This window comes from Eumetopias jubatus, unplaced genomic scaffold (genome assembly GCF_037043125.1).
Source record: "Eumetopias jubatus isolate StellerSeaLion01/CBP00866 unplaced genomic scaffold, mEumJub1_p1.0 scaffold_12, whole genome shotgun sequence".
Lineage (NCBI taxonomy): Eukaryota > Metazoa > Chordata > Mammalia > Carnivora > Otariidae > Eumetopias > Eumetopias jubatus.
Window position 1 is genome coordinate 65,963,586 of NW_028274818.1, and position 27,146 is coordinate 65,990,731.

The window sequence follows — 27,146 nt, forward strand, 5'->3', positions numbered from 1 at the left end:
GTGAAAATAGTGCTACCGTATGACCCAGCAATTGCACTACTGGGTATTTACCCCAAAGACAAATGTAGGGATCTGAAGGGGTACGTGCACCCTGATGTTTATAGCAGCAATGTCCACAATAGGCAAACTGTGGAAAAAGCCAAGGTGTCCATCAACAGATGAATGGAAAAGAAGAAGTGGTATGTATATACAATGGAATATTATGCAGCCATCAAAAGGAATGAGATCTTGCCATTTGCAGTGACGTGGATGGAACTAGAGGGTGTTATGCTGAGCAGAATAAGTCAATCAGAGAAAGACATGTATCATATGATCTCACTGATGTGAGGAATTCTTAATCTCAGGAAACAATCTGAGGGTTGCTGGAGTGGTGGGGGGTGGGAGTGATGGGGTGGCTGGGTGATAGACATTGGGGAGAGTATGTGCTATGGTGAGTGCTGTGAATTGTGTAAGACTGATGAATCACAGACCTGTACCTCTGAAACAAATAATACATTATATGTTAAAAAAAAAAAAAGATAGTAGGAAGGGAAAAATGAAGGGGGGGACATCGGAGGGGGAGACGAACCATGAGAGACTATGAACTCTGAGAAACAAACTGAGGGTTCTAGAGGGAAGGGCAGTGTGGGATAGGTTAGCCTGTTGATTCTTTTTGAATAGGGCACATATTGAATGTAGCACTGGGTGTTTTATGCAAACAATCATGGAACACTACATCAAAAACTAATGATATAATGTATGATTAACATAACATTATAAAATAAAATTTAAAAAATATAATATAATATGTACATGCATATGTGATACATATTTAGAAAGCAATTTAGAAAATACTGAAAAGCTGTGACATCATGGGTAATCTAACAACCCAGGGCTAATCCCTGTGAACATTTTAGCATCTACTCTTTGTCTTTTTTGGCAAACACACATGGTAAAGGAAATCTCCGGTGTTTTCATTTACGTCACATACTGTACTCTCTCAATACTACTTCACTGCTGACATTAACTGTGTGGGTTTTCCACTCATCCGGCGGTCCTGCAGTGCCAGCCAAGCACCCTGCAGTTTAACTCCATTCCGACGCTGTCTACCTGGAGACAACTCAGATCCCAGAGGCTAGGGGTTCAAAGTCTTACAAAACTCCCTCCTCAGTCCAGTTATAAGTTCAGGTTATTGTGCTTCTGACTCACAGAAAATAGATCGGAGATTCCCACGACACACTCCTCAGATATGGTTAGTTTGTCAGAGCTGCTCCCGTGACTGAGGACCAGCTGCAGGATGGAGGTGCACAGGGCAAGATGTGATGGAGAGGCGCGGAGCTTGCGCGCCCTCCGCAGAAGTGCCCCACTCTTCTATCACCGCTCCCCGTGTTTGCCCAGCGGGAAGCTCGCCAAACCCCATCCTTCTGGGTTTTTATGAAGGCTTCATTAGATAGGCATGAGTGATCAAGTCATTGGCCATTGCTGATGGATTCAGCCTCCGGCCCTACTCTAGAAATTTCCAACCTTCTAATCTTGGTTGGTTCCCTTGGCAACCAGCCCCCATCCTTAGGTTACTTAAGGGCTTTCCAAAAGCCACCTCATTAACATAAACACTAGTGTGGTTGAAAAGGGGTTTGTTATACATAACAAAAGCCACCTTTATCTTATCCCTTAGGAGATAATTTTTTAAAGTAATTAATTTATTTAAGAGAGAGAGATGGAGAACTTGAGCAGGGAGAGGGACAGAGGGGGAGGGAGAAGCATTGACTCCATGCTGAGCAGGGAGCCTGACCCTGCTCCATCCCAGTGTTACAGGATTGCAGGGTTCTTGTTTCACGGAGTCAAAGAATGAATCTCCTGGACACAAAAGGGTGAAGTGCACTGAAAGTTTATTAAGTGAAGGTGAGAACAGAAAGGAAAGAAATCTCTCTAGAGTGAGAGGGTTCCCAAATGGGTTGCCACTGAGGGCTTTTATTGAAAACTTGAACAGGGAGCTTGTGGCCTTGAGATTCTTGTGCAGTCTTGGTCTGAGCAAGGACAATTGATAGCACCCTTAAATGACTTACTTCTTTGAGGTTTGTTCATTTTCTGTGATTCCCTGTAGCCACCATAACATCTGGGGCCAGGTGGTCTGGTCTGTTCCCTTATCTCTTGTTCAGTCTTTCAAAGCCTGGTCAGGGGCCCCCTATCTCTTCCTGCCTACACCTGTACACTTTCCTTACTCACCAGGACCCTGGGATCATGACCTGAGCCCATATGACCTGAGCTTAACCGACTGAGCCACCCAGGCACTCCCACTTAGGAGATCTTAAGGGTTTTTAGGAGCTCTGCCAAAATATATATGTGTGTGTGTATATATGTATATGTATATATATTTATTTATTATAAATCACAATATCCTACACATATACCTATGAGAGTCCATATCTAAAATTAGTTGACTTCTATTTATACATACCTAAGAAAAGTCCATTCTGATATTTCTGCACTATCAGGAGTGAAAAGAGAAGTATGTATACGATGGAAATTATTATATTCAATATACTAGTGCTTTCTAAATGCTGATCCAAGTGCTGATTTGATAAAGTTGTTACCAGTCCAACAGGAAATAAGGAAAATGTAACAATGATGAAAATGAATTTGCTCAACATAATAAAGGACTGTCTTATAGTCTGAGTTATTTTAATCATTTCTGGAGAATTAATACATTGTTTCCTCTATGAAATGTTGGTAAAACTGTGGTGTATTGTTATAGGTGATGATGGTGATGTTGTTACTTTGCAAAACACAACAACAAAACAAGAATAATGCTGTTGTTCCCTGCTTCGGGTTTTTAAATTTTTATTTTACTGCTTCCTGAAATTTACAAGCCTTGTAAGGATTGTCTTATGCAGCTTTTTGTAATTAACAACAAAATTATTTGACCCAGTGCTGTTCGACCTTGGGTTATGTTACATATATTAATTTTTCACCCTTATTATTTATTGAGTCCTTTTTTTTTTTCATTCCCAGTACCTGGTCATGGATTATTATGTTGGTGGGGATTTGCTTACTCTGCTCAGCAAATTTGAAGATAGATTGCCTGAAGATATGGCTCGATTTTACTTGGCCGAGATGGTGATAGCAATCGATTCTGTTCATCAGCTGCACTATGTGCACAGGTAAGTAAGACACCACTCAAGAATGGGTTGTATGAATGTCAGTGGAGATGTTTTCATAGGAAAGTGATACTTTTGATGGCCATGGGGTAATTTTTTCTTTGTGAACTATTTGACAGGTACAGTGATTTATTTAAAGTCATCCCCACAAATGTGTGTTTGATTGTATACAATTTAAGATGGAATGAAGAGAAAAAAGTGAGCCTATTTACAAAATAGTTTTTTATACAGGATTATCCTTTTTTTTTAAGTTTTTATTTAAATTCCAGTTAACATACAGTATAATAATTAGTTTCAGGTGTACAATATAGTGATTCAACACTTCCATATATCACCTGGTGCTCATCACAACCAGTGCACTCCTTAATCTCCATCACCTGTTTCCCCCATCCCCCACCCACCTCCCCTCTGGTAACCATCAGTGTGTTCTCTAGAGTTTGTTTCTTGATTTATCTCTTTTTTTCCCTTTGCTCATTTGTTTTGTTTCTTAAATTCCACATGTGAGTGAAATCGTGGTATTTGTCCTTCTCTGACTGACTTATTTCGCTAATCATAATACTCTAGCTCCCTTCATATCATTGCAAGTGTTAAGATTTCGTTCTCTTTTATGGCTGAGTAATATTCCATTGTATATATATATGCATCTTCTTTATCCATTCACCTATCAGTGGACCCTTAGGCTATTTCCATGGTTTGGCTATTGTAGATAATACTGCTATAAACATTGGGGTGCGTGTATCCCTTTGAATTAGTATTTTTGTACTCTTCGGGTAAATACTTAGTAGTGTGATTGCTGGATCGTAGGGCACTTGTATTTTTAACTTTTTGAGGACCCTCCATACTGTTTTCCAGAGTGGCTACACCAGTTTGCATTCCTACCAACAGTGCATGAGGGTTCTTCTTTCTCCACATACCAGATTATTCTTATACCTGTTAACACAAGCTAAAAATCTCAACAGCTCATGATAATTTATGTGTAATAAAAAAATTTTTAAATGGATAATTTAAAAGGCAGTCTCATATTTTAAAAGGAAAGAAAGTCGGAAACCATCACTTAATCATTCAAATGAGGAAATCTTTTGGTTGTGAAAACTGAGAAAAAGTGAAGCACTAGGGAGAAGCAGGTGAAGGACCTGCCATGTTGGAGAGGGAAGGAACCATTCTCTGAGACGTCAGCATGCGTCGGAATGAGGCAGAGGGTTTGCTGTGACCCACTTTGTTGGGTCAGCACCAGGACTTCTGAATCCATAGGGTGGGTGGGGCTGGGAATTGGCATTTCTGGCAGGTTCCCAGGTGCTGCTGCTGGTCCAGCAACCACACTTCGAGTCCTTCTGCTCAGTAACACAGCAGTGAGTGTTACTTTTAAGTGGTGGGTGATGCACATAATCTCTGTGAAGGACAGGAGTGTGTGTGGAGGAGAAAGTTTCTGTTTTAGTGTTGCTTTTTTTTTTTTTAAGATGTGGGTATTTTCTGCTGATTGATTTACTTAGTAATGAACTTCTAGGACATTATTAAAGGAAGAATATTTTCATTAAAAATTTTGAGGTCTCACTTTGGCTCTTGCCTAATCATATGCTTTTCTCTGTTGATATCTGGTAGTCACAAAGTTTTTTTTGAAAATAAAAACATGAATATACTATGAAAATTATAAAACAATGCATTTTTTAAGATGGTATTGTGGTCTTACAAGTGAATTACAGAATGAGAAACTAAAGTGCTTTTGTTACAGTAACCCAAGATCCTAGCTGAGGACTGTCAGTTAAAAATACTTTAAAAACATCATTTTATTGAACATTTAAAGAATGTTAGTCTGAGACTCAAAGAGTTCAGTGAAATTTTCCCCAATTCATATCTAAATTCTCAGTGGGGAATGATTACTTTGGAAAATAATTTGTCTAGATTGGAGATAGTAAATATGAGGTATTTCTGCCAGGCTGTGACAAATATTCTTAACTGATCACAGGACCCTTTCCTACCGACTATATGTGGAGTCTTAAAATTCTTCTTAACACAGCATTTTAGATGATAGCTATCTTTCTGACGTTGGCATTGGAAAGCCATTTCAACCCTGAGCTCTATTAGGACTCTATACCTATAATTTTACAAGGTACATCATGTTAAATGAGTCCTATTTATTCCGTTGTTGGACAGCTCTTCATGTCGTAGAATTTTACTTTATGTTAAGCTGAATTTCTTTTTTGCCTTACCATTGGTCCTAGTTTTGCCTTCAGAACCACGTATAATAGTCTGATTTATCTTAAAGCTATCATGCCTTCTGAAATCATCTTTCCTTTAGGTTAAACATCAGTGTATCTGTAGTTATTCTGTTATCAAAATTGATGTACGCATTCTCTCTCCCACTATCTCATACGCATATGGACCCTCACCTTGTGCCCAGTTCCACGCCTCCCTGCCCTCCCTCCTTGCCTCTCCCTTTACTTCTCAATGGACACACTCTGGTATATCAATGCACTTCTAAAAATGTGATTCCCATTTTCTGGATATACTATGTATTTCAGCAGATGCTTTACTGAGGAAATATTTGTTGAGTCTTCTTTTATAAATAGCACTGTGCTAAACTACATAAAAATTTAAGTAAGGATAACATAGAGTCCTGCCTTGTAAGAAGCTTCCAGCCTGTTTGGGGACACAAAACACAAGACATAAGTGAAAACTAAAGTAGTAGAAGTTAAATAATCATTTAGGGCAAAAGTATAAGAGATGGAGTGAGCCCAGATTGTGAACTGCTATTAGAATTATACAAGCAAATTACAGTGAACTCAGAGAAACAAGTAATAAGCTTAATTCTAATGGTTTTTTTCAGCAGTTAACTCTTAACTATTACAGACTTTACCTATATTTTTCTAATTCTAACAATAAGTCTGTATTTTGGGTGTCATCTAAAATGGGTATGGCTCCATTCTATAGATGAAGAAACCCAGCTTCAGAGACATGAGTCCAAAATTAGCATAACCTAGATTAAAATCTGAGGCTGATGCCAGAATTTATGCTCTTGACATAACATCAATATTGCTCATAAGAGAATGCTTTTGTGGTGGGACTTTGCAGAATGAGGAAGCTTTTTGTAGGCAGATCAGAAGGCATTCTAGAGACAAGGGATGGCGGGAGAGGTCATAGGCGGGCAAAGGGTGGGTCTGGAGGAGGGTTGGTAGGTGGTTCGGCTGGAGAAGAGAGCTCATGTTGAGTTGAGGAAGAGCGATTTCAATCCCTCTTGTGGGAACACTTGAGTACCGTGTTGTAAACTTGATATCTTGGTAGCCATCAAGCTACCAGTAACTTTAGGGAATGAAGTGTTTGATTCAAACAGTGTGTTAAGTTAGTTGGTTTTACAGTAAACTGCACATCAGAGTTTTCATGTTTTGCCAAATTTCAGAATGTTTTATGATTTTGAACTTCCAAGTATATGGAATTAGAGAACACAAAAAGGGAATAGTAGAGACTGGATGCCTTCAGGGAAGGAAATACATTTTTCCCTTTGTGTTCTTTTAAAAAAAAATTCATTTCCAGACTTAAAATACATTATTGGTCTTCTAATAGAACAAATATTTTCATACGAAAATGTTGTCTTCACTTACGCATGGTTTTATCGAGAGAGAAATGAGCAGTGGAAAGTAGCAAATGATAGGCATCATCAATAATGTGCTCAGTTTCCAAGTGTTCAGCACGTTGTCATATTTTAGTCAAGAACATTTGCAACTTCCTTTGAAATTTCCAGACATCCACTTAAATTTATTTTACCTGTTTTCAAAGAAGTTAATGAATATAAGATGAAAGAGATATGAATGGGGACATGGAAATAAGAATTAAAGAGATTGACTCTGGCTACCTGTAAAATTGATGTACAGACTGACCCAATGAAGTAAAAATGTTTTATAGTAACATTAAATAGTGAAGAAAGCATTAAACGAGGTGCCAGAAGACTTATTTACTGTGCTTGCTCCTCCACAAACTTTTTAAATTTAGATTCCAAATGATTTATCATTGAGATTACAGCATCTTGGAACTTTTTCTAAAAAACAATGGTCTTCCTGTAAAGATGAAAAGATGCTACTTATTAAAGTGCTGGCACACAGACCATTTCCTTGTCATTGTGTTGAGATGTGGGAGAATGGTGCTATAGAGATGAGCACTTACGGGGCTGTTACTGTGAGAACTACCCTAGTAGCATCTCCCCTTTCACAGGAGGTGGGGAAAGGATGCAGTGGGGTTGAGGAGGGAAGAAAGACAGTATTCTTAGAGCACTGGTTGGTAGAGGGCCTAATGGATGTGAAATCTCTCCGGATTAAAGATGTCTGTTCTCCCCAAATTGATCTGCAGGTTTGTTGCAGTCCCTCTCAAAATCCCAGCAAGGTTTTTTGGGTTGTTTTTTTTTTTTTTTCCTTCCAGTCCAGGTGAAAGTATTAGTGTTGGGCTAACTTCCCTCAGCATCTCCAGCTCTGCTCTTCTGTGTGCAGCTGCATTCAGGCCTCAGGCTACTGGCTTGTCCCTAAACAGCTATACCTAGCTACTTCATTAATAACATCTAATTTTCAACATTTATGACAGCTCATATAGGTTTTTTATCTAGAGGAGTAAAGATTTTTTTGTTAAGATATAAACAATCTTGCTCCAAAGTTTATGTGGAAATGCAGGGAAACTAGAGTAGCTAAAATGGTTTTGGAAAAGGAAAATAAAGTAGGCAGAATAACTACCTAATATTAAGACTTAGTATATTGCTACGTTAAGTAAGATATTGTGTACTTGTGGAGGAAAAAAATCATAGATAACCAGGTAGAAGAGAGAACCCGGACAGAGACGAGCACAGATACTCCCAGCTGATTTTGACAGAGGTGCACAAGCAGCTCAGTGGAGGAAGGATAGCCTTCAGTGAATGGTGTTGGAATAATAGGCCAAAAAATAAATCACCTTAAACCTCACACAAATATAAAAAATAATTCAAAATTGATCATGGATTTAAATATACAACATAGAAGTGTAAAACTGTCAGAAGAAAACATTGGAGAGCATCTTCTGGACTTAGGGCTTAGTCTTGCTCCTTAATGAGGAGTTCTTAGATAGGACCCCCAAAATTAATGAAGTGGACTTTATCAAAGTTAAAAACATGTGCACTTCATAAGGCCCAGGTAAGAGGATGAAGAGGCAAGCTACAGAATGGGAGAAAATATTTGCAAACCATGTGTATGATGAAGACCTTAAATCTGAAATATATAAAGAACTCTTGACATAATCAAAAAACGTCAAACAATCCAATTATAGGATGGACAAAAGACACGAAGAGACATTTTGCCCAAGAGGAGATACAGATGGCAACTAAGCGCATAAAAAGCTGTTTAACATCATTAAGGCATTAGAAAAATGCAAATTAAAACACAATGAGACACCAATGAGAAGATATTAAGGCTGCTAAAATTACAAATAGTGATCATACTAAGTGCCAGTAAGGATGTGGAGAAAGTAGATCTCTCACACAATCTTGGTAGGTATGTAAAATGATTTGGCTGCTCTGGAAACAGTTTGAAAGTTAGAAAAAAAAAAAAATAACATGCACTAACCATGTGACCCAGGGATTACATTTGTAGACATTTATCCCAGAAAAATTAAAACTTATATTCACAGAAAAAACTGTACCTGAGTGTTCGTATCAGCTTCCTTTGTAATAGCAAAATACGAGAAGCAGCCCGCAAGTTCTTCAGTGGGCGGTGGGTTGCACACCTCTGCTGTACCTGCGGTATGCATACAAGGGATTGCTACTGGCAGGAGAAGGGGCATGCGGTACTAATTATACACAGCAGCCTGGGTGGACCCCAAGGGCATTATGCTGAGTGACAAGAATTAAATCTCAAAACGTATGTACTATATGATTCCACTTACCTAACATTCTTGGAATACCAAAACTACAGAGATAAAAAACAGATGAACAAACGGTCCCCAGGGGACAAGGTCAGGGGCCAGGATGGGGAGTGAGGCAGCATGTGGGAGTTCTTTGTGGTGATGGAACAGTTGTGTATCTTGAATGTGGTGGTAGTTACATGAATCGACACACGGGATAAGATTGATGGAACTACACACATGCGTGCATGCAGATTAAAAAAAGGATACAGACCAAGAAGGTGTATAATCTAACATTAATGTATCCATGTCAGTTTCCTGGTTTTGCCGTTGAGCTGTGGTTGTAATGTGTTGTTACCGGTGGAGAAGCTGGGTAGAACGGTGCATGGACTCAGTGCACTACTTACACAATTTCCTTTGAGTCTGTAATCATTTCAAATTGAACAAGTTTTAAGAAAAAAATAGCTTTATTACTTTATTTTCTAAAGTCTGAAAACCAAGCCCAAGAAACTCTCCATCGTGTCACACCTGCAATTTGTGTAAATTTGGGTGAATTCATCCAGATTGCCAAATTTGCTTAGGCTCCTGGCCTGCCAGGAAATGATTTTTCTTACCCTCTATAAGGCTGGGACCTGTAATCCATGTACTTGGGTGTCATTGGCAGATAGATGACGTGCAAATCACAAGGTAAGCTGAGACCACGTAGTGTAACAGTATTGAAGAGGATCCAGGACTGAGCCCTGAGGAACTTCAGTATTTCGAGATTGGGTAGAGTAGGAGGAATGGCCAACAAAGCAAACCAAGAAGGTACATTCGGAGGAAATAATGAGAGTGTAGATAAGATGTCTTATGGAAAATCAAAGTAAATCATCTTTCTCTTCATATTTCATTACATTAATGCCTTAGTTGATGCATTTCAAACATTTAATATCTTTGTGGATACTAGTGTCCTGGGTATTGGGAGTGGGAGTGAAGTCTGCTGTTTATGTATTATGCTTTTATGTAAGTAATATGCTCTTTACATTCAATTTACTATCTTTTGAAAAAAGACTAATTTTATTTATTTTTAAAGATTTTAACTAATTTATTTGTCAGAGACAGAGAGAGCACAAGCAGGGGAAGTGGCAGGCAGAGGGAGAAGCAGGCTCCCCACTGAGCAAGGAGCCCGATGTGGGACTTGATCCCAGGACACTGGGATCATGACCTGATCCAAAGGCAGACACCTAACCAACTGAGCCACCCGGGCGTCCCGAAAAAAGACTAATTTTAAGCAAATAACTTCTGCTTCATTGTTGTGCCCAAGTTGGACAAATTTTTAATTTTGTAAATTCATTCACAAGTATTATTCAGTCAGTCCTGTTTTTCCAGTATGCTATCTATTTTCTTGGGTGAGAATACACAGTAGGAGTGGAGGAAATATGCCCTCATTTGGAGAAATTATTTTGAGGTAAGCTTATCTATAGTAATAGAGAGCAATTGAATGACAACAAAAACAGGTTTAAAAAAAAAAGCAGTAAGAATTATATACCTAACCACTGTGGAGATGTAGAATAAGAGAGTAAATAGGTAGTGAACAAGTGAATCAGGAGGACCTCTTGGAAAAAGCCAGTCTGTGATAGGAAGAAGATAGTTCAACAGACTGAAGTAGCTTAGCTGAGGAAGGAGGACCAAAGTAAACAAGATATACAAAGAATGACCATTGAGGTTCAGAAATAAAATTTTATCATTTTAATGTTAAAGGCATCACTTGAATCCTTAGAAAAATACAATATAAAAACATTGTTATAAGAGCATATCTATATTTTTTAATGCTTTTAACAAAATGACTATTTTTTGGTGGTCATTAAATAGCTTATTTTTGATCTGTCACCTCAGGTTGACCTGCCATAGGTACACTTTGATTTTCAACTTAAAGTCTGAATGCCAACATTTCCATTTTTGATTTGCTGAATAAGCACTATGCATTTTAAGAGTGTGTCCTTTTCAATCATTTATTTGCTTAAATGCAAAATTTGTGAAAGAGATTATTTCTAACAACTAAACAGTATCATGTGGAATATATCTGACTCCGATTGATTAAAGTACATGCCAAATGTTGGGTTATAGTAAAGCAAGCTCTAATTATAGGTTGAAAAAAACCCCAACTTATTTCTAAATATGTTAATTAAACTCAGCAATAGGCTTGGTGTTCAAATTGTCAGCTGCAACATCAGGCTTGCTAATAATAATGAAATACACAAAATCCTACTGGAACAACAACAAAGCTTGATCTGGTTAGAATGTTGTGTTTGATTATCCTGTGGTGTAGTTTAGATGACAAAAGTGGAAAGATGAGAACGTTTGTGGTGTTTTTAAAGAATACGTAGATAATCAGAATGTTAATTCTGATACCAAAGTGTTACCAGCTGATATTGTGTGTTCTTCAGTAGCCAGGATCTTACCTTGATTTCTGTTTCTTGTATAGGTTTTATGATATCACCATTTTAAGAGTGGTGCTCATGTTGTCTCCAAACTAGAAGGACCTTATTAGAAACTGCTTTGATAGAGAAGGGAAGGTCATTGATGGTGGGCAGATCATTTTGTCACAGTATGTAATGCTTTAAACTTGTTGATTAGGGAGAATTAGATATGCATATAAAATCTGGAGAGAGCAGTTCCTTTGTTTTAGATCACCTATCATTTTACACTGCTTAGTGGCAATAGGTACCCATATAGTTAGGTAACAGTAGAATGTGAAACTAGTTTTTACAATGGAGAATTCTCTCAGGGCATCCGGGTGGCTCAGTTGGTTAAACATCTGACTCTTGGGTTTCAGCTCAGGTTGTAATCTCAGGGTTGTGAGATCAAGCCCTGAGTGGGGCTTTGCACTGGGCATGGAATCTGCTTGAGATTCTCTCTCTAAAAACAACAACAAAAAAGAATTGTCTCTCCATTTTAAACCCTTCAGTTTTTAAAAATGATCTAAAAATCACAAACTTTTCTTTATTGGTTCTACTCATAATAGCATTAGATACTGTCCTTGGTAACTAACATTAATAGTAATCATTAATCTATTACTGGCTCATGACTTTTTCCAAACTTTTTTCACCCAGTGGAGGAAAAGAGTTATCTCTACCTTTTTGTACTACTTGCCAGTGATATTCAGGGGATGTTCATTAAAAATTGCTGTAAGATTTAATTATAAATAGTCTTTTTTTAACAACTTTATTGAGATGTAATTCACATACCATACAGTTCAGCCAATTAAAATGTACAGTGGTTTTTAGTGTATCCACAGATATGTTAAACCATCACCTCAGTCCGTTTTAAACCATTTTCATCACTTCAAACAGAAACTCTGTACCCTTAAGCTCTCACCTCGCTGTTGCCTTAAGGAACCATTAATCTCTCTGTCTCTATAGATTTGTCTATTCTGGACATTTAATATAAAGGAAACAGTGGGCGTCCCTCGACTGGCTTCTTTCACTTAGCACATTGTTTTCAAGGTTCAGTCATGTTGTAGAGTATACTAGAGTGTACATCTCAGCTTAACCAGGTTGACTGCCTGGTAAAACCAAAACGCCAACATTTTCCAGAGATTTTTGACAGAGTCCATAGTGTGCCATGGGATCATAATGTACATAGTACTATCCAAAATTAGTCTATCAGGAAATTATGATTGAGCCTCAAGAGAAAAAAGTGGACTGATAGCTCAAGATGACCCAGGTCAATTGACCTACATTTGAATTATAAGAATTATCAGATAAAACCTTTAAAAAAGTACTTATTTTAAGCATATTTCATGAAGTAAAGGAAAACACATTTAAAATGAATGAGATGATAGAAAATCTCAGTAGTGAAATAGAAAAAAAAAGAACCAAATGAAAACTTCAGAATAGAAAAATATAGTATCTCAAATAAAATTTCACTGAATGGTTTCTGTATCAGAAAGGAGACTCATAAGAGAAAGTCAGTGAAATTGAGTATAGATCAGTAGAAATTATTCTATGCAAACTAGACATGGAAATATTGAAAGAATGAACTGATAAGGGATGAAAAGATGTAACATATGTAATGGGAGCCCCAGAAAGACAGAATGGGACAGAAAAAATAATGGCTGAAGATGTCCCGTGTTTGGAGAAACATAGGAATTTAGAGAATTAACAGTCACAGGAAGTCAAAACAATATAAATTCTAAGACGATCACACTCAGCACCTCCAAATCAAAGTGTGGAATACAAAGGACATGAAAAGTCTTGAAAGCATCTAGAGGAAAAATAACATTTTACATACCGGGGAAAAACAATCTGAGAGATCTCAGATTTCTCGTCAAGACCACAGGGGCTAAAAGATCATTGAACAATATGTTTACAACACTGGAAGGTAGAAAACTATCAACCTAGAATTTTGTATCCAATGAAAATTTCCTTCCGGAATGAAGTTAAAAAGAGAATATTTTTGGATACATGAAACCCAAGAGAATATATTGCTCAGGACCTTCCTTACCAGAAACACTGACACATTTCAGAATGAAGGAAATGTTAGCAGAGGGAAATGTGGGTCTTCAAGAAAGAAGAAAGAGCATAGTAAATGGTAAAAAAAATCTCAGTGTATATAAAACACTTTTTTCCTCTTCTTTATTTTTTTTAAAGATTAAAATTTTTTTTTGTTGTTTATTTTTAAGTAATCTCTACACCCAAGGTGGGGCTTGAACTCACAACCCTGAGATGAAGAGTTTCACGCTTCACCAACTGAGCCAGACAGGTCACCCCTCTCTTAGGTTCTTTAAAACACTTGACTGTTTAAAGAAATTTGTTTTGGTAGATATTCAGTGAACAAATATATAAATATATAATATGTATGACAACTATAACATAATGGAGAGAGATATAGCATAAGCAAATTCTAGTATAATTATAGACCTTTAAAATTTTTTTTTGAAAAAAGGAAAAAATCCTGTGGAGACAAAAAGAATAAGTGACTTCTAGGGGAAAGAAAATGTGTTATAATCAGACAATTCGACAAAAATGTTTATGACAGAAAAAAAAATGCTTTAAGTATTTATGATACCCCAGAAAGAGAACATGAACACAATCGCCTTTCAGGTATAAAGAGCACAAACAAATGTCGTGAACTTGCAGGAGCCTGGGGAACGTTGATCCCTTGAATTTTTCCTGAAGAATCTAGTACTCCGCTAGAGAATGAGCTAGGACAACCAAAATGACCATGGAGAATCAGCTTAAGGACTGGAGTTGCTCATTAAGTAGTTGTAGAACTGAAACAGAAAACAAGTTAAGAGGGAGCGGAAACAGCATTTACGGCTGTACACTCTAGGAATGGATGTAGGGAGCAACTATAAAAGTAGGTGGTGATAATTGGGGGAGTTTATACACATTTTTTTTTCAAATTGTTTTCAGGCATCAAATTTTTGGTTCTGGTATAAATGATGTTATTTTGAGATTGTTGTGTGTAAATGTGAAATAAAGGCAAATGCAAGATTATGGAGTACTCCAATTCTCTTATCTCCTGTGTCCTTAAGAATCAGGCCTGTTGGTGCAGAAGAAAGGAGACGCTGATATAAAATAGAAGAGGACATCTGTAAACTCTGTAGTTCTGAATTTGAATTGGAAGTATCAGAATGAGCTGCTGAGGTTTCCATAATTAGCAAGAAGGACTCCCAGAATTTCCTGAAAACTACTCTGCTTACAGTTTATGATGTGGAGAGAGTACACATTAAACTCAGCCAAGAGAAGAAGTACATAGGGCAGAGTTCAGGAGAGTACTGGTATTATATAAGACTGATGAATCACTGACCTCTACCTCTGAAACTAATGATGCATTATATGTTAATTAATTGAATTTAAATTAAAAAAAAAAAAAGGACTCCTCCTTGCTTCTGGCACCTGCAAGTGCAGCCCTGGTCCTGGGACCCTGCATCAGATAGGGAGGGTGAGGTGAGAAGAGAATTATATCGTCATGCCAACATCCTCCCTCACTTCCTGTTTCCCCAGGAAAGTGGAATATACAAATTCATACTTGTTATATCGAGCTAGTCCTGATTCAGGGATCCTTTTTATCATTATTACTGCGTTTTATTTTGGTTTTGCCTTGAAATTTACTTTGTGTGGTAAAATATAGGTACACCAGGCTTTTAATAATGGTACTCACATCCCTCTGATTTTCTTTCATCCCTCCACCCCATCCCCTCTAAAACCCTCAGTTTGTTTCTCTGAGTCCGTAGTCTCTCATGGTTCGTCTCCCCCTCTGATTTTACCCCCCTTCATTTTTCCCTTCTCCTAAGGTCCTCCATGCTATTCGTTGTGTTCCACAAATAAGTGAAACCATATAATAATTGACTTTCTCTGCTTGACTTATTTCACTTAGCACAATCTCCTCCAGTCCCATCCATGTTGATGCAAAGGTTGGGTATTCATCATTTCTGATGGCTGAGTAATATTCCATTGTATATATGGACCACATCTTCTTTATCCATTTGTCTCTCGTATATTTTTGGCATTTTGTATTTTTCCACCCTTTATTTTTTACACTGAAATACATATGATAAAATACACAAGTACTAGATGTGCCATGATGAGTTTTGACAATGGATATACCTGTGTAGCCATCATCGCAATCAAGATGTAGAATGTTTTTATCACCCTGAAAATTGCCTTATGCTCTTTCCCAGTTAACGTTTGTTTCTCCAGCTACTGGTTGTTCTGGTTTCTATTCCCATAACTTAGTTTTACCTGTTCTGAAACTTCTTATAAATAGAATTCTACATCATGTATTCTTTTCTGTATGATGTCTTTTTTATCAGCATATAGGTTCTTGAGATTCAGTTTGATGTACATGACAATAGATTTTTCTTTATCGGTAAGTAGTCTTCCATTGTATAAATAATATGACAATTTATCCACCTCCCTGTTGACAGCCATTTGAGTGTTTTTATTTCCCATTTTGAGCTATTACAGTATAGCTGCTGTGAACATTGTTTTACTCCATGTGGTCTTATGGATGAAGAGGTTCTCTTTTATTTTTAAGAAAGCAATAATTGAATCCTGTATAAATTGTTTCAGAAAATTTGAGTTTTCGAAAAGCCATTTACCTCACTTTATGAAGATAGTAAAACCTTGATAACAAAACTTGAGGATAGTACAAGAAAAGAGTGTTAATATAGAACAGTATCACTTATGAAAAGAAAAGCAAAAGTCCTAAAGAGACAATTGAATCAAACTCAGCTGTGTAGATGTATTTATTAATACTAATAAGACAGACTTATTTTTCAATTTAATGTCTCTAAAATTGGGATGCTTTTTAAAATAATGGCTTCTAAAATTATAGTTGTGTGTTCTCTCCTTTAGTGGCACATGACATAGTGGTGCATCTTTATAATCAATGGAATTTTAGACTCCGTGATACATGGTACATTAAAAAACAAAAGTACAGTCATGTGGGTTTCATCCCAGGATGCAAGGGAGTTTCAACATTAGAGCATCTATTAGTGTAATACACTATATTCATAAATTGAAGGAGGAAAACCATAAAATCTCAATACTAAAAGTAATAAAATTGAATATCCGTTCCTGATACTTTTAGCAAATTAGGAGTTGAAGATAATTCTCATAACCTGATACTGAATTTCTACTGAAAATCTAAACCAAGGATCATACTTAATGGCGAAACATAAGAAACGTTCCCACTAAAATTGAAAGCAAGATGAGAATGTTTCTTTGAAGAAAATCCCATTCACAATAGCAACGAAACTGTAAGGTACCAAAAACTATAGATAATAAAACGTAGATATATAAAATAAATATATAGATACATAGTTAAGAAAAGATAAGTAATTCTGTGCAGAAAACATTCAGTATTATTGAACGACATAAAAGAATATTCATAAGTAAGATACATTGTATACATGGGTGGGAAGAGTCTTCTTATAAAGATATCAGTTCTTTCAGATTAATATATAAAACCATTGTGAGTCCCATCAAAATCTCAGTGTGTTCTATGGAACATATTAAGTTAATCCTAGCATTCGTCTCGAAGAGCCATGACATTTTAAAAACCTGATCTGCGGGTGTAGAGAGGTTATTACAGAGCTTTCGTAATTAAAATAGTGTGGTATTGGTCCAGGTATAGGCGTATACATAGGATGATCATGTATCTCAGTTTCTCTAGATCAGTTCCAGATTATGCTTGTTGTTCTGGTGATTATTCATAGGCTTCCTTTTACCCTGAAAGCTGTTCAGGGAGATTGCTTTAGTAATTTCTGAAACAGACCGACTTGATTTGCAAGCTAAGTGGTGAAAGGATGTCATTCAGTCAGTGGTGCTGGGACAGAAAGAAATGGGATGGGCCTTTATCTCATACTACATGCAAACATTTATTCCAGGGAGACTAAAGACTTGAAATGAAAAGTAAAACTTTAAAACTTATAAAAGAAAATATAGGACATTATCTGTATGACCTCTGGGAGAAGGTAAGGGAAATTTCCTGGGACACAAACCACAAAATATGAGAGTAGAATTGTGGTTGCAAAGGGCTGGGGAGATAGGGAGAGGTTGGTCAAAGGGTACAAACTTCCAATTATAAGATGGATAAGGTCTTGGGGCACCTGGATGGCTCAGTAGGCTAAGCGTTTGACTCTTGATTTCGGCTCAGGTCATGGTCTCAGGGTCGTGGGTTCGAGCTCTGTGTTGGGCTCCTCACTCAACGGGGAGTCAGCTTGGAGATTATCTCTCCCTCTCCCTCTGCCCTTTCTCCCCCTAAGTAAATAAATCTAAAAAAAAAAAAAGATGAATAAGGTCTGAGAAGCTAATATATAATGTGACTATAGTTGATAAAACTATGTTGTATAACTGAACTTTTCTAAGAGAATGGAAATTAAATGTTTTACCGAAAAACACCACCAAAAACAAAAGAACACATGATTAGTGTGTTAACTCAACAGTGAGAATCCCTTCATGATGTGTATGTATATCAAATCATCATGTTGTATACTCTAAATATATGACAGTTTTATTTGTAAGTTATATCTCAGTAAAGCTGAAAATAGTGAAAAAGACAAAAATTGTAAATTATAAGACTACATTGACCTTAAATAATTTTTTTTTACAAATAAGACATTATAAACAGTGTGAGAAAACAAGCCCACATGCTGAGAGAAGAGATTTGTAACACATGTAAACTAAGCTTGAGTAAAAAGAATTCCTGAATATTAACCCAAACCCAAAAAACGAACAGCACACACACAGTATAAGAAAATGGCAAAGGAGGGGCCCCTGGGTGGGTCAGATGGTTAAGCGTCTGCCTTCAGCTCAGGTCATGATCCCAGGGTTCTGGGATCAAGCCCCACCTCGGCTCAGGGGGAGCCTGCTTCTTCCTCTCCCCCTGCCTCTCTCCCTGCTCATGCTCTCTCTCTCTCTGTCTATCTATCTATCTCTGTGTCTCAAATGAATAAATAAAATCTTTTTAAAAAAAGAAAATGTCAAAGGATATTAACTGGCATTTTACAGAAGAAGAATGTGAGATGACTAGTGATAATGTAAAAAAAGATTCTTAACCTTAGTGGCACTCATGCTTGTAAAGTTGAAGACTCACGTGTCTTTCATCATAGCAATTCCACTTCTAGGTGTACAGCATGGAGAAATGTTCATAGATGAGCACTAGGCAACATTAGTAAAAATATTCATTTCAGAATTTTATGTGATAGCAAAATAATCAACAATCTAAAATTGTTAAGAACTAAATTCTATAATCAGGAGAACTGATAAATTTGGTCTATGAAAGTATTCCATGTAGCAGTTAAATCTAACAAACTAGAACAATGTGTATCAATGTGGGTAACATGTTTTAGCAACAGTATTAGAATAAAACGACATTTCAAAGGGTACACACAGTTTGACATCAGTTATAAAGTTTAAAGACATTCAGAGAAATACATAGTCTTATGGTTGTATATATGTACTAATAATATAAAATATGTATGGATATAGTAAATGCCAGGGTAGTGGTTGCTAACCTGTGGGGAGTGGATGAAGGAGAGAAATGGAAAGGTAAAGGGATACATAGGGAGCGTCAATTCTATCCTGTTAAATATTTTCCATTTCATTATTTATTATTTGTTATAATATAGATATAATTTATTTGTCTAATTAAATTTTAATATTTCCTACTTTTAAAATAGCCTAAAATATTGATGACTATGAATCCTTTCACTCTTTTCCTTTTCTGTAATTCCTTTAGTCTTCTTTAAAATCTGAGAAATATGCCGATAGCAGTATGTGTAGTGACTATACAGCTTGATATTTTTTAAAATAAAGAATAGAATCATTTTTTATACTTCTCTAAAAATGGTTTGGGTAATTTCTAAGGTTCCTTTCAGCACTAAAGTATACTTCTTTGATGTTTCCAAACAACAGAAAAATCTTTTTTTAACACACCATTCTGAAAGTGGGATAAATTCAAACATTGAGGATAATGAAGCCAATTTCCTATAAAAGTTGTTGTTTTCAGTCCATCTATCTGCCTGTCTCTGTTGAGCAGTCATCTGTCATCTTCAAGAGTTGTCACTAAACTTTTTCTGTAAAAGGCCAAACAGGAGATATTTTAGGCTTTGAAGGCCACACTGTCTGTGGTCAGAACTCTTCAACTCTGCTGTTGTAGTGAGAAAGCTGCTGTAGGTCATACTTAACCAGCTGAGCCACCCAGGCACCCCATGCCATAGATGATACTTTACAAGTGAATGGATGTGACTTTATTTACAATGAAATTTTATTTACAAAAATGGTCAGTGGGCTGGATTTGGCCTCTAAGTCAACATTTGCCAACTCATGATGTACAACACAGAAATTACTTCAATAATATTATCCTCTTATTGCAGATGGGAAAATGGAGCCATAGAGACCTTAAGTGGTATCATTCAGGTTAAATTAAAGGACCCTTACCTAAGGAGACATACCTACAGATATGTTGCCATGGTCAATGTCAAAGAAATTACTGCCTGTGTTTTCTTTTAGTTTAATGGTTTCAGGTCTCACGTTTAAGTCTTTAATCCATTTTGAGTTTATTTTTGTAAATGGTGTAGGAAGGTGGTTCAGTTTCATTCTTTTGCATGTAGCTGTCCAGTTTTTGCAATGCCATTTATGAAACACTGTCTTTTCCCCACTGTATATTCTTGCCTCCTTTGTCATAGGTTAATGGGCCATATAAGCTTGGGTTTATTTCTGGGCTCCCTGTTCTGTTCCATTGATGTCTGTTTTTGTGCCAGTACCATACTGTTTTGATTACTACAACTTTGTAGTATATCTTGAAATCTAGGATTGTGATACCTCCAGCTTTATTTTAGATATGTCTCTTCAAGCAAGGGAAACAAAAGCAAGAATAAACTGTTGGGACTACATCAAAACAAAAAGCTTTTGCATGGTGAAGGAAACCATCAAAAAGATGAAAAAGCAACCTATTAAGTGGGAGAAGATATTTGTAAATGATATATCCAGTAAAGGGATAATATCCAAAATATATGAAGAACTCAACATAATAGCAAAAAACCAGTCTAATAAAAAAATGAGCATAAGAACTAAATAGACTTTTTTCAAAAGACTACTTCAAAATGGCCAACACGTACCTGAAAAGTTGCTCTACATCACTCATCATCAGGGAAGTGCAAATCAAAACCACAATAAGATGTTACCTCATACCTGTCAGGATGGCTAGGATCAAAAAAGACAAGAAGTAACAGGTGTTGGTGAGGGTGTGGAGAAAAAGAAACCCTTGTGCACTGTTGGTGGGATTATAAACTGGTGTAGCCACTGTGGAAAACATCATAGAAGTGCCTCAAAAAAATTAAAAATAGAGATACCATATGATCCAGTAATTCCATTCCTGGGTATTTAACCAAAGACACAAAACACTAATTTGAGAAGGTATATGCACCCTTATGTCTATTGCAGCATTATTTACAATAGCCAAGATACGGAAGCAGCCAAAGGATCCATTGATAGATGAACGGACAAAGAAGCTAAGGGGTGTGTGTGTGTGTGTGTGTGTACATACATACATACATATATGTATATGGAATATATACAATGAAATATTAACCATAAAAAGAATATGATTTTGCCATTTGTGACAACATGTATGTACCTGGAGAGTATTATGCCAAATGAAGTAAGTCAGAGAAAGACAAATACCATGTGATTTCATCTATATGTAGGTCTAAAAAACAAAACTAATGAAAAGGAAAGAAATAAACAAAAAAGTAGACTCTTAAATACAGAGAACAGACTGATGGTTTTCAGAGGGGAGGTGGGTCGGGGATGGATGAAATAGATAAATGGGATTAAGAGGTACAGACTTCCAGTTATAAAATAAATAAGGAAAGAGATGGAAAAAAAAAAAGGTGACCCTAACCACGTGGTAATAGAATTCTTTTGGATTATATGATGTTCATAGATAATTTTTTTCCTTCCTCTACATGTAGAATATGTTGAGAAGGTTTGATCTCTTAATTTTTCAGAATTAATCTTTAGATTGTGATTAGAAAACACATTGCTGGGTCTTTACAGGAATCATTTTATGTATTTTGCCGAAGTTTGCATCCCTTTTCCTTATTCAGATGTAGAAACAAATACAAAAACTGGTGTGATTTAATTTGTTGTTAATTAGATTTGTATATCTTACAAGCCTTTGACTTAACATCCATAAATAGCTTTATATAACATAAATCACTACTAAGCAGTTGTGTCAGTTGTATTTCAAATAAGCTTTATGAAGAAATTTCTTTGCAATTACTTTGACTCAAAGTAATCGAACATTTATTTATTTACATTTACGTTCAAGGTCTAGGGAGTAAGTATATTTTTTCTTCTCCAATTTCATGGGCTAGAGAATAGTATGTTTTGTATATATCAAATAATTATGGCTCTTCTCTGTATACAGAAAGTAGGCCTACCATGGTCATACTGGAATCTTTGCAAATCTAAATTAATTTAACCTGAATGAAAACTGCCAGGAAGGGGCACGTGGATGCCTCAGTCAGTGAAGCGTCCAACTCTTATTTTGGCTCAGGTCATAATCTCAGGGTTGTGAGATCAAGCCCCGTGTTGGGCTCCATGCTCAGCTTAAGATTCTTTTTCTCCCTCTCCCTATGCCCCACCCCCACTCACTCGCGCAGGCATGCGCGCTCTCTCCCTCAAAAAAAAAAAGACAAAAAACTGCCAAAAAGCTTTTTATCTCCAGAACACTGAAAGTGCATGTGTTTCAGAAAGTTTCCATATGAATCAGAGCCAGGATTTGAACCCAAAATGTAGTCAAGTATGTGTTCTTAGAGTATTAATTTTAAAAGAAGTTGAGATTTTCAGACAAATTTTTATCTTACCAAGTAAATGGTTGTATTTATTTTTCCCAACTAAAAATTGAATGTGTCTGTCTTTTCAGGGACATCAAACCTGACAATATATTGATGGATATGAATGGACATATTCGATTAGCAGATTTTGGTTCTTGTTTGAAGCTGATGGAAGATGGAACGGTAAATAAAGATAAATCTCAAGTCACTTTATCCACAGATATCTCCCTTGCTACTTGTCCTCTTTATCTGTTTTGGAAACCATCTATTTATATTATCTAAGTATCTATCCATCCATCCATCCATCCATTTGTCTTTCTATGCTCCACCTTTTCCCACAGTGGCATTAGGGATACTTATTCATAATAGGGTTTGTTTACAAAGTCCAGTGCCATTTTTAACTGCTTATATTAATGATGTTAAGATTGATATGATGTGTCTTTTATGAGAACCTTGTTTGGTTTTTTTCTTTAGCTGAACTGTTTGTTATTGTACTTGAGATATTTTCACAGTTTAAGAGAGGTGGATAAAATAAGGCCCACATGGAAGAAGAAAATGTGACTCCTTCTTCACCTTTATTTTTTTTTTATCTTTCTTTCCTTGTTGTCTAGTTTTTTTGAGGGACAATATTCAACAAATGAATGATCAGAACATCCTCTATGTGGATTTAGTTTCATATTCCCATTTGGTTTACTTCTACTAACCCTAGATCCCTCATATAAACTTAAAAGTTTATATGCCCCAATTTTATTCCCTGTTTTGTTTGGTTTTACTTCATCTTCTTGACTGTGTAGCAGAAGTGCAAATATATGTAATTTCATTTGGCAGAAACTATTTTGGAGAGCAGTTTAGTTTAATATATTCCAAAGGCCATGAAAATGTCATATTATTTTGGACCAGTAATTTGACTTCTGAAAATTTATCCTAAGGAGATAAACTTTAAAAAAATAGATTATATGACTTCTGCCTCTGGCCATGATGAAAGGAGTAATTGGCACCAAATTGTCCTCTCACTATAAAAAACTGTAAAATTGTACATAATATTTGGGACAACTGTTTTCAGGCAATGTACAGCAGGCAGCATAAGACTGTTACCTTAAGAGAAATGAACTCATGAGATGTACCTTACAGTTTCCCAGGATGGGGACTGTATGCAGGCTCTGATGCAGAAACCTAGAGTTAGAGCCGAGGGTAGTAGTCATACAGAGCTGAGGAGGAAGACATTTAGAGGTGAGTTAGTTGAGTTAGTTAGTCTGCAGTGCTTAACACTGGAGAGGAGGGAGTTGTTCAGAGAGAGGGCCTAAAGATATGGGGCCCTGTACTGTACATATGCAGTATAAGACAGAAGACATACCAAATTATAGATGCTGTGCATCTGAAAATTGAACAGGTTACTGGAAATCAAGCAGTGCTGGAGAAGAGACAGTACATGGGGACACTGGAATTTCGGCCCTGGGGAGCTATTTAACACCTTTATAACATGTAAGACTTACTCCAAACCTGTGTAACATTCTAAATCCAAGTCCTGATAAAATTCATTGAGTTTGAAAGTGGTCCTCCAAGTCAAGGGGGTTGAGATGAATTTTAGAGTTTCTACAAATCTGCCCCCAAAGATTGTAATTGTAAGGTAACCCTTGTTTAAAGAGATCAGGCAGTATTTTTTTTATCTGCTTCAATAATAATTAACATCTTCAGTGGAAGATAACAGAGTCCATACTCTCTATAATATCTTTCTGTCAATGACCAACATTTAATTAGAAATCACCAGACCAAATAAAAATGGGGATAGGGGTAGGGATTGTGATACAGACTTAAAAAATAAAAGTAGTCAATAGAAACTTCGATAGCACAGTTGTTGGATTTAGCAGACAAGAGACGTAATGAAGCTGTCATCAATGTGTTTTTTTGAATAAATATGTCTAAAGAATCAAAATACAGTCTTAAAGATGGCTCGAATAAGGAATCTCAGCGGGAAAAGAAATCAAATGGACCTTTTAAGAACTTGAAAAGTGTAGTAATAGAAATAAATAACTCAGGGCGCCTGGGTGGCTCAGTTGTTAAGCGTATGCCTTCAGCTCGGGTCATGATCCCAGGGTCCTGGGATCGAGCCCCACATTGGGCTCCCTGCTCCGCGGGAAGCATGCTTCTCCCTCTCCCTCGCCCACTCCCCCTGCTTGTGTTCCCTCTCTCGCTGTGTCTCTCTCTGTCAAATAAATAAAATCTTTATAAAAAAAAAAAAAGAAATAACTCACAGGAGTAGGTTAATGGCAGATTAGAGATGAGAGAAGACAGTGCCAGTGAGTTTGAAGACAATAGTGATGGTCAATAGTGATGATCCAGTCTGAAGAACAGAGAGGAAAAGATTGAAGCAAAATAAATTCAGGCCCAGGGTTCCTTATGATTGGAATACTAGAAGGAGAAGAGAGTGAAACAAGAGTAGAAAGAATTTGTAGGATTGATGGCTCAGACTTACCAAAAATGATGAAAAATACAAATGTAAGAATCATAGTGTACCTCAAGGTTAAAAGGAACCACACCTGTCCACAATTAAACTCCTGAAAATTAAAGGTAAGGGGAAAAAAATGGAAACCAGCCATAATTAAAAGCATGTTATATACTTCGGGAAAATGGTAAGAATAACCATAGGGGTCTCATCAGAAATAATATCTTTAAAGTGCTGAAAGAGAAAAAAAAATCTATAAACCAAGAATTCTATGTCAAGCAAAAATATTCCTCAGAAATGAAGGTGAATAAAAGACACTTTCAGGGGTGCCTGGGTGGCTCAGATGGTTAAGCATCTGCCTTCAGCTCGGGTCATGATCCCAGGGTCCTGGGATCAAGTCCCACATCGGGCTCCCTGCTAGACGGGGAGCCTCCTTCTCTCTCTGCCTCCGCCTCTCTCTCTCTCTCTGACTCTCATGAATAAATAAATAAAACATTAAAAAAAAAAAGACATTTTCAGTTAAATGAAAGTGATTAATCTGGTTGCTAAAGAATGTTCTTTAATCCAAAGGAAATGATACCATTTGGATACTTAGATTGATAGGATAAAGAATATCAGATATGATAAATAAGATCTGTAGGATAAAGAAAAAAAAAGACTCATCTTTTCTTCAAAATTTACATAAAAGCCAGATGAGTGTGAAAAGCAAAAATAATCATGCTGTCACGTGGGGTTATGATATTTATAAGTAAAAGATTTGAGGGCAGTAACACAATTTAGAATGTGTCTATGGAACTGCACTGCTTGGGGACACTTGTGTCTCTCTGAAGTATGAAGTGGGCAGCCGATAATGGCAGGTATGATACAAGAAGGGAGAACTTGCTGAGTTGAGAAGACACAGATTCAAGTCAGGGAGGCTGTGGCATCAGGAAGTTTTGGGTCAGAATTCTGGAGAGCAGAGCGCTACAGTGAAGAAGAATTCCAGGGGAAGAGCTGGTGTTTCCCCGAGTCCTGCCCCTTAGACTCAAAGCTGGGGCTCTTCTCTTGGAGTCTCATAGGCAGCCTTCCAGCTCCCTGGGCATTCCAGAATGCAATGAGGACGTTTCTGTCTGTGTGAGCTACCCACGATCAAGTTTATTCCTTGAAATCCTGGCGTGTCTTCCTAGTTGTTTGTTCTTTACTGATGATCTCAAAATAATTTTCCTGGACGTACTAGCATGTTTATCCTCCATTTAGAAAATTATAATGAATAAGCCTTTTTACTTGTTTTATTTCCATTTTTATTTTTTAATCAATATATATTTTATTTTTTATCTATATATATTTTAAGCAGGCTTAGCATAAAAACAGCATTCCTTTGTCCCATTCTTCCTGCCTCCAAATCTCTACTGCTAGAGGCAGACGCCTAGAGACTTGTGGCTGCTTGTCCTGTTGTTTCCTTTACTTACATATTTCTTGTTCTCATACTTGTGCTACTGTCTTTTGATTATTTCATTCTAGATATTACCTGTTAATTTCCTACTGTCTCATCCAACCCATACACTTTCTGTCTTCCTAGTGTAAGTCTTTCCTTAAATCATGTTCATTTCTTTATGACTCTATGCAAATATTATTCATAGTTTGGCCATGCAGTTTATTTTAATTACAGTTCTTTTCTTGAACATCTTTTTGTTGTCCTTGGTGTAAGTGACCACTTTGCCTTGTTTTCTATATAACTCTCACCAGTTTATCCCCCAACTTTCCAGCCCATAATTCCTTTCTCTCTCAGACATTATGTAACCTAGCAGTTCCCATTTACCTTTTGGAGAGAGCTACGCTCGAGTCTTGCCTTCTCCCTTCTCATCCAGACTGTTCTGCTGGCTGGTTGTAGCACAGTCATGCCAGGACTACCCTACTCTTCATCGTGGGATTCACTGTGCGGCAGTCCAACAGCGGATCCGCTGTTTCCTGGCTCCCATTTCTGGCTTTCTCTTCATCTGGTAGTAGCTCCTGAGAAGGGTTCTAATGGAAGTAAATATTTTATAATCTTGTACGTGTGAAAAATGCTTTCACTTCTACCCTCATACTTGATTGATAGTTTGTTTGAGCATAGTATTACAAATTTGAAATGATTTTTCTTAGAATTTAGCAGGCATGGCATTGTCTTCTAATTTAATGTTGAGACATCTGGTGCCACTCTAAATCTCAATTCTTCTATTATAACCTTTCCCCCCTTTTCTAGAAGCATTTAGGATATTCTGTTTTTCCCAGTGTTCTGAAACGTTATGATTATATGACTTTGTATGGATCTTTATTTATCACCTGGGCAACTCCCTTAATTTTAGCCTTTCCCAGATTTTGTGACTTTCCAAATCAAGTCTCAACTTGCTTTTTGGCTCTCACG

The 27,146-nt window shown here is 36.8% G+C and overlaps 1 protein-coding gene across 4 annotated transcripts in view; it reads left to right on the forward strand.

Annotated features, from left to right (window-relative positions):
- The window catches only part of CDC42BPA (CDC42 binding protein kinase alpha), a 350,267-nt gene that overhangs the window by 130,677 nt on the left and 192,444 nt on the right, over nucleotides 1–27,146 (forward strand). For all 4 annotated transcript variants that reach the window (XM_028111910.2, XM_028111911.2, XM_028111912.2 and 1 more), the window contains exons 5-6: nucleotides 2,992–3,140; nucleotides 22,410–22,503. In XM_028111910.2, the coding sequence (XP_027967711.1) occupies nucleotides 2,992–3,140; nucleotides 22,410–22,503 (243 nt within the window). The remainder of the gene's footprint in view (nucleotides 1–2,991; nucleotides 3,141–22,409; nucleotides 22,504–27,146) is intronic.